Below are 8,968 nucleotides of genomic sequence, written 5' to 3' on the forward strand. Positions count from 1 at the left end.
ATGCGGGCCTCCCTCTGTTGTGGCCGCTCCCGTTGCGGAGCACAGGCTCCGGACGCGCAGGCTCAGCGGCCATGGCTCACGGGCCCAGCCGCTCCGCAGCATGTGGGATCCTCCCAGACCGGGGCGCGAACCCGGTTCCCCTGCATCGGCAGGCGGACGCGCAACCGCTGCACCACCAGGGAAGCCCCCATCTTAACTATTTTTAAGTGTACAGATTAGTAGTATTAAGTATATTCACATTGTTGTGCAACTGAACTCCAAAACTTATTTTCATTTTATCAGAACAGAAACCCTGTACTCATTAAATAACTCCCCATTTCCCCTCCCCACAGCCCCTGGCAACCAGCATTCTACTATGACCTTGACTGCTACAAAATGGAATCTTAACAGTATTTGTCTTTTTGGGACTGTATTTTTACTTAGCATAACATCCTCAAGGCTCATCCATGTTGCAGCACGTGTCAGAATTTCCTTCCTTCCTTTCTTTTTTCGGCCGCATGGCATGTGGGATGTAGGATCTTAGTTCCCCGACCAGGGATTGAACCTGCGCCTCCTGCGTTGGAAGTGCAGTGTCTTAACCACTGGACCACCAGGGAAGTCCCAGAATTTCCTTCCTTTTTAAAGTTGAATAATATTCCATTTTATGTGTATACCACATCTTATTTATCCATTCTTTCATCGATGAAGACTTAGGTTGCTTCCACTTTTTTGGCTATTGCGAATATTGTTGCTATGAACATAGGTGTACAAATATCTCTTAAATACCCTACTTTAATTCTTTTGGGTATATACCCAGAAGTGGAATTGCTCGACTCTATGGAAATTCTATGACTAATTTTTTTGGGAACTGCCATGTTGTTTCCCATAGTGGCTGCAGCATTTTATATTCCCACCAGTAATGCACAAGGGTTCCAATGTCTCCACATCCTCTCCAACACTTGGTATTTCTGTTTTTTCCCCCATAGTAGCTATCCTTTTGGGTATGAGGTGGTATCTCACTATGGTGAGAAACCTATTTTTAAGTTTATATTTTTACCAAAGTACCAAAAATAATTTAAAACATACACACAATACAAATCAACTCTAGTCAATTTTCACTAAAAATAAAACCCTATAAAATAATTCATGTTTAGTATTTAACTCCATTGCCAAAACAAAAAATGTCAAACTCAAAAATAATGTTTGATGGACAATATTTTAAATAATTTTTTGATAAAGTGTATTATAAACTGGTAAGAGTTATGAAGATTCTATCCTTATAACACAAGCAACTGTTCACAAGGAAGTACTAAAAGAAAAATATACAGTGAGAGTCCTTTTGAGAGAAAAATAGGAGTGTATGAAATATGAGAAATATATGTAATGCTCATATTCATTCTAGCCTAGAGCTGTATTTACAAGCTGCATATCTCAACCCATTAGTGGGACATGAATCAAATTTAGGAGGTCTCAACCAGCATTAAAAAAAGAAAAGAAAAAAGAAACAAAGTATCAGAGTTTATCAGTTCATCACTCATGGTAAAGGTAAACATGTTTCATGAAAACTATTTTCTGTTATATGCCCATCACCACATATGTATATACTATGTAGCAATGCAAAATATTGTAGATTCTAGCCAAAAAGTTGGAAAAATGCTGGTCTAGTGCAGTGCTTCTCAAACTATCTGTGGAAAGGAACAGTGGTGTTTTTTTTTTTCCTTTAATTTCTAATCTGTTCCAGACTGATACTTTTATGAAATACAGAAACCTTGAATGTCTGTGGCAATGTCACTATAAAAGCTTCTAACGCATTCTCTCAATTTCTGTATTTATCTATCTTACTGCAATCCAGTAACAAAAAATTTGTGGCCCAGGACCATTCCACAGACCACACCATAGGTCTACAGGACTTCTGTTTGAGATTTTTATTAGTGTCCTAGATGGAAATACAGACGGCATATTTATAACACTGAGGACATGATGCTGGAAATGATTAAATTAATGCACTTATTAACAGAATTAGAACCCAAAGAACGAAAAGAAAACCAAGAAGAAACAAATGAAATTAACAGGAATGGGTGTAGGGCTTGCCTGGTGGCGCAGTGGTTAAGAATCCGCCTGCCGATGCAAGGGACGTGGGTTCAAGCCCTGGTCCCGGAAGATCCCACATACCACGGAGCGACTAAGCCCGTACACCACAGCTACTGAGCCTGCGCTCTAGAGCCCGCGAGCCACAACTACTGAAGCCTGCGAACCTAGAGCCCGTGCTCCACAACAAGAGAAGTCACCACAATAAGTCCACGTACCACAACGAAGAGTAGCCCCGCTCACCACAACTAGAGAAAGCCTGCGCACAGCAACGAAGACCCAACACAGCCCAAAATAAATAAATAAATAAGTAAATTTTTAAAAAATTGGAATGGGTGTAAAATATTACAGAGATTAAAAATAAAACCTTCAAATGTGCAGATTAGGGAGAAAAAAACATGTTGAAGAGCAGTTTTTGTTCAAAAAAAGAAGGAAAAAAAAAAAGACCTCAACTTCATTATACTCTGAAGAGGCACAACAGTGTTACATGGCTGCTAAAAGTGTATCTGATTTAAGGCTTCATTAATAGAACCATAATGCTCAAACCAAAGGAGGTAATAGCTCAGCTCAGTTTGATACCACTCCTAGAACAGCATATTCAATCTCAGTTTAATGTTTACAGCAGTGGTTCTCCGAATATGGTCCATAGATTCCTAGAGGTCCCTAAGGCTGTTTCAGGGGATTAGTGAGGTCAAAACACTTTTCATAATAATACTACATCATTTGCCCTTTTCACTGTGTTAACATTTGCACTGATAATGCAAAAGCAACAGTAGGTAAAATTATTGGTGTCAATGTGAATCGAGGCAGTGGTACCAAACTGAATACTCTTTCATTAATAAAACACTCAACAAGCTAGGAATAGAAAGTAACTTCCTCAACATGATAAAAGGCATTATGAGAAATTCAGATAACATCACGCTCAATGGTGAAAGACTAAAAACTTTCTCTCTTAAATACAGGAATAAGACAACTCTTGTCACTTCTGTTCAACATTGTACTGGAGGATCTATCCAAGGCAATTTAAGGGAAAAAAAAAAAAAAGGCACCCAGATCGGAAAAGAAGCAGTAAAACTATCTTTATTTGCAAATGATATTGTCCTGTAAATAGAAAGTCCCAAGAATTCCACTATAACACTACTAAAACTAATAAAAGTTCAGTAGGGTTACAGGATACAAGATTGATATAAAAAAATGAATTGTATTTCTATAAACCTGCAATGAGCAATCTGAAATGAAATTAAGAAATTTCATTTACAATAGTATCAAAAGGAATAAAATACATACAAATAAACTGATTAAAGAAACCCTGCAAAACTTATACTATGAAAATTATAAAACATTGCTAAAAAAGTTAAATACAATCTAAATAAATGGAAAAGCATCCCATGTTCATGAACCAACAGCCTTAATATTGCCAAGATGGCAATTCTTTCCAATATGATCTAGAGTCAACAAACCTCTATCAAAATCTGTGAAGTAATAATAAATAGATATATTGGTCTTTGGTTCTGGCTCCTGACACTGAGCTCCTAAAACTCCTGCAATCTCCTGAGTGACAGAGGTGCTAGGAGCTTCTTTTATTCTAATATTTGATCTTTGACCCTGGTTCCTGACACAGAGCTCCTAAATTCCTTTGAATATCCTGGGTTATGGGAACACTTTTTGTTCTAATGAGGTGACTCCTGGATAGCTTCAGGATGGGGGCTAGTCACCAGAAAGACCAAGTCTAATGAAAAGCTTGAAACTTTCAGCCCTAACTCCCATCCTCTGGAAAGTGAAGAAAGGCTAGAAATTGAATTAGTAACCCATCATGCCTATGTGATGAAGTCTCCTTAAAAATTCTTAAGGTATGGGATTTGGAGAGCCTCCAGGTTGGTGAACACATCCATGTGTTGGGAGGGTGGTGCACCTCAACACCATGAGACCCTTCTGGACCTTGCCCCACATACCTCTTCATCATTTATCACACAATAAACTAGTAAATGTAAGTGAGTGTTTCCCTGAGTTATGTGGGCCAGGAGGGGATTGCAGAATGAATCAAGAACCCAAGAACATAGAAGAGTCTTCATATTTGGGAGTAGCCTGGCTTAGGGAGAGGCGCATGAGCAGGGTGAGAGGGTGTCCACATATATGGAAGGTCTGGGGCAGGGTGAAAACTCAAGCAGGGTGAGGAGTGTCCACAGAGAGTGGCAGCCTGCACTGGGGACTAGAGCCCAAGCAGGTGAGAAGGGTGTCCACTGCATGGCGGGGGGGGGGTGGACTAGTACAGAATGTCAGGGCCCAAGTAGGGTGAGGAGGGCATCCATGCGGAAGGGCAACCTGGAGTGGGATATCAGAGCCCAAAAGGAGTGAGGAGGGCACCAAGCAGAGCAGCACCCAGCATGGGGAATCAGGGCTCCGGCAGAGTGAGGAGGACAAACCCTACCTCACTGGAATGTTATTAGGATTAAATGGATAATATGTGTAGTGTGTGAGTAATAAGCACAGTCCAAGCATTTGCTATTAATGTACATAAAGGGCCTGGCAACATGCCAAACACACAATACCCAACAAGTGGCTGTTTATTTATTTATTTGGCCACGCAGCTTGAGGGATCTTAGTTCCCCCTTGAACCCAGGCCCCTGGCACTGGACGCTCTGAGTCCTAACCACTGGAATGCCAGGGAATTCCTGTGGCTGTTTATTATATGATTATACCATTGTATTGTATCCTAAATACTTCATTGACATACAATATCTAGTGTTTAGATGATGAGCAAAATTATTTCTAAAAATTAACTTCCCCTGTACCTCTTAATAACACCTACATCCCTTTCACAACTCCATTTTTTTCACCCAGACTTTCAAATTGGCTCGTTCTTGCTTAGTTTTGGTTAACATTTCCTTCCATATTCCTTTAAACTCTCTACTCCCTTTCATCCTGACTTTTCCTTCAAGATCTTTTAATTCACATATTATCACAAAACCTACCATCTCCGTGGAAACAACGCAAGATACATCTAGGTTGGTGTGAAGAGCTTAAATAGACTCAATGAGTCTATAGCTACTTCCCCATATCAGTATATACAGAATAACTTGATACATGTCTTATTTGTTTCATACCTGTCCTCGCTTTGGTGCATGCATGTATATCCCTAGGTAGAGTCCCAAGGAAGGGGTATAGGCAAGTCGTAATTTGTGTCCAGTCCCAGCAGTGAGCCGAAGATCTTTATTGACAGGGACATACTCTAGCATGTCAGTTACCATCAGGCACATTTGGTCCTGCCCAAGAAAACATTTAGTAAGTAGTATTAAGGAATATTCAGGATAGAAAAACAAACTCCTTCCCTTTTTAAAGAATGCACATTCATTATATCTAGTGCTCTATCTAATTTATCTGAAGGGCCCTAAGGGTTTTTTTTTAAAGGGCTGAGATGAAAATATCTCATTAGTCTGATAGATAAAATCATCAGCTGTTTTGTTTGCAAATGTTGAAAACTATTTTACCAACTTGTATTTAAAAAATACATTTGTTCTGAAGTGAAGCGTATACTCTGTACCACTTCAATGTTTCTGTAGGACTCATAATTTTCAAAATAAAAATATAAAAAGTTAGGGGAGAAATGTATGAAAAATAAAGCTAAATGAAATTGTCTGAATCTGGAAATGCCCCATAATTTCCAAACTAAGAGATCTGATCATATTATGAGAAGCAAGATTTATTTCAATTCCCCTACAATTTGCAATCCTATTTTAACTTGCAGTAACTATAAATGTAGCATTTACCTTATAAGACCACATTCGTAGTTTATGATCTTGACATAGAGCAAAGATGAAGGCATCATGCTTGACACAATGAACAGCAAGACTCAGGGGACGATCTGAAGGCCCCTGATCACCTCTGAAAACATAAGGCCAAGTTTTAGAGTTTTATTGTTGCAAATTACCTGATCATTAGAATTTGCAATTTAAGAGATAAAATAAAATTATAAATGCACATTCTTAACAGAAGGAAAAGAGTTTATAGGCTGGTATAAGATGACTACATTTTCTGGGCTTCCCTGGTGGTGCAATGGTTAAGAATCTGCGTGCCAATGCAGGCGGACATGAGTTCGAGCCCTGGTCTGGGAAGATCCCACATGCCGCAGAGCAACTAGGCCCGTGCGACACAACTACTAAGCCTGTGCGCCACAACTACTGAAGCCCACGTGCCTAGAGCTGTGCTCTGCAACAAGCAAAGCCACTGCAATGAGAAGCCCGTGCACTGCAATGAAGAGTAGCCCCCGCTCGCCGCAGCTAGAGAAAGCCCACGTGTGGCGACGAAGACCCAATGCAGCCAAAAATAAACAAATTAATTAAAAAAAAAAAAAGATAACTACATTTTCTATTTGATTTACATCCATTATTCTGATAAATTTTAAAAAGCTCTAGATATCAATGGAATACTGTTCTAACCATCAAACTTTCTATTAATATTACACAAAATTGGATTTGGTAAGTCAGGGCAGAGCACTGAACTGGATATGGTGAGAAGTACAGTAAGCCAGTTTCTGTTGTCAAAGTGGCAAGTCCCAAATGAAGTGGGCTCTGGAGTGCAGCTCTTCTCAGATGGAATGTAACGTTGTGTAGACCCTTCTCCTTTCCAGGATAATGTTTATTTGCCTTGGAGTCAGACTGGAAGCACTAACAGGTGTTGACCAGGGCAAAAGATTAAGCTCTTGGGCCCTATGATTTACCGACCAGAGACCACTCACCTGATAACTGTTGGCATCCAGCCTATAAGCAATCGTTGCATTACTGAACTCTGTTTCAGCTCCACAACTGACACCATCCCTACAAGATTGAAAACAGACCAATGATATCCAAGGCACCTCTTGATCATACTTAGTGAAGCCCAAAGGCAAGAAGGATGCAAGGAATTTATAACAGGTGACAGGCTTCTACATTTCTATACTAAGGAAGTCTTAGGCTGTACCTTTCCACATATTCCATACCTAAAATATTTTGAATCATTATGGGAACAATAACAACAGCATTTTTATATTCCTAGGGGAAATTTTTGCCATTTACAAACAGTAACCCATATTGCTGCTCAGAAGCAGCACTTCATTCTTTCCAAACGAACACCGAGTACCTTTCATGTGCCAGGCACAGCTCGAGGTGCTAGAGATACAGCAGTAAATAAAACAAATTAAAGCACTCCTGTCCTCATTGAACTTACATTCCATTGGCAGGAAGGGAGAAGCAGAGACAGTTAACAAATTAAGTAGAATGTAAAGAGTGGAGAAAAATAAAACATAGAAAGGGTATAGTGAACAGGGATGGGGTGCATGTGTACAATTGTGTTATTGTTAAAATTGTGTTACAATTTTAAAAAGGTGGTCAGGTCACTCACTGAGGTGACACTGAGTAAGAACCTAAAGGAGTTGAGGGAATGAGCCACACTGGTAGCTGGGGAGACTAGCCCCGCCAAAGCCCTGAGGTAGGTGTACCTGGTATATTCAAGGAATTGCAAGAAGGCATGTGGCCGGTTCAGAGGAGGGGGGAAAGAATGAGACGATGAGGTTAGAGAGGCAGTGGGGCGTCACAGTAAGGACTCTGGGTTTATTCAGAGTGAGATGAAGAACAGCCCTGATCTGAGGGCTTTGAGCAGTGGAATGACATGACTCACCATGGGTTTTAAATGTATTGGTCTCTGCCTGAGAAGCTTCTGCAGAGGGCTAAGGACAGAGCTGGGGAGCTATTTAGGAAGCAAATGCAATAATCCAGGTGAGAGGCGTGGTGACTTGGAGCAGGGTATCAGCACTGAGCTTCCTTGTTTCAGTTAACTTATTTTAGTTACAATACCACAAAGTGAAGGTAGAAAACCAGTCAACTCATGTCTACTAAAGCCCTTAGAATAGGTCACCTTACAGTTATCTGTTTTCCCACACTCCAGTAAGCTGGACAGTTCCTCGTTCACTATATAAAATCCCGCCCTCTTGGGGAAAAAACAGTAAAGCATCAGGGAGTCATAATGCAAGCAATAATGAATGACCATTTTAGGGTAGTATAGAAGCAATTCCTGCATTGGATGATGGCCTTGGACTTTTAACATCTGTTTTAATGCCAGTATTCCTTTGTTTAAAATTAAATCCATGCTCAGTTCCCATTCTTACCAGGTACGTCATGAGGAGGTAGTTTAAGAACAAAGATTCCCCCAGAGGCAGATGGTAGAGCAAACAGAGCCTCCCCGTCATTGCTAAGCCAGGCTGCCGAGATGGTAGAATTAGGGGAGAGTCCAGGTACAGCTGGAATTAACTGATAGTTGCAAGGATCCCTGAAGTCAACTTTTCCAATGTCAGTGAATATTGACTGCATCTGACTTTCAATTACCAACTCCTGTGGAGTAATTAAAAAGAAAAATCTGTTAAACCAAAATAAACTGGATTTTGCTCAGTTCCTCCCAATCGCTATCAGTTTTTAAAGTAAAAAATTGTTAAGCTTAAAAAGAAAGCTATTTTTTCTTTTTTTTAAATCATGGCTCTCCACTTTATTTATTCATTTTTTTAATTTTTACTTTTGGCTGGGTCGCAGGGCTTGCGGGATCTTAGTTCCCCAACCAGGGATCGAACCTGCACCCTCGGCAATGAAAGTGTGGAGTCCTAACCACTGGACCACCAGGGAATTCCCAAAAAGCTTTTTTTTTTTTCTTTTTTTTTGGCCGCACCACACGGCATACAGGATCTTAGTTCCCAGGCCAGGGATGGAACCCGTGCCCCCTGAACTGGAAGCATGGAATCTTAACCACTGGACTGCCAGGGAAGTCCCCAAAGCTATTCTTTTATTTTTTTTTTTATTTACTTATTTATTTATTTATTTATTTTTTTGCGGTACACGGGCCTCTCACTGTTGTGGCCTCTCCCGTTGCGGAGAACAGG

At 40.3% G+C, this 8,968-nt stretch overlaps 1 protein-coding gene across 1 annotated transcript in view; it reads right to left on the reverse strand.

Annotated features, from left to right (window-relative positions):
- The window catches only part of NUP160 (nucleoporin 160), a 52,407-nt gene that overhangs the window by 40,018 nt on the left and 3,421 nt on the right, over positions 1–8,968 (reverse strand). The window contains exons 4-7 of the mRNA XM_024133189.2: positions 8,207–8,429; positions 6,803–6,881; positions 5,835–5,949; positions 5,172–5,330 (exon numbers count right to left, since the gene is read on the reverse strand). Coding sequence (XP_023988957.1) covers positions 5,172–5,330; positions 5,835–5,949; positions 6,803–6,881; positions 8,207–8,429 — 576 coding nt within the window. The remainder of the gene's footprint in view (positions 1–5,171; positions 5,331–5,834; positions 5,950–6,802; positions 6,882–8,206; positions 8,430–8,968) is intronic.

This window comes from Physeter macrocephalus, chromosome 16 (genome assembly GCF_002837175.3).
Source record: "Physeter macrocephalus isolate SW-GA chromosome 16, ASM283717v5, whole genome shotgun sequence".
In the NCBI taxonomy this organism is placed as follows: Eukaryota; Metazoa; Chordata; class Mammalia; order Artiodactyla; family Physeteridae; genus Physeter; species Physeter macrocephalus.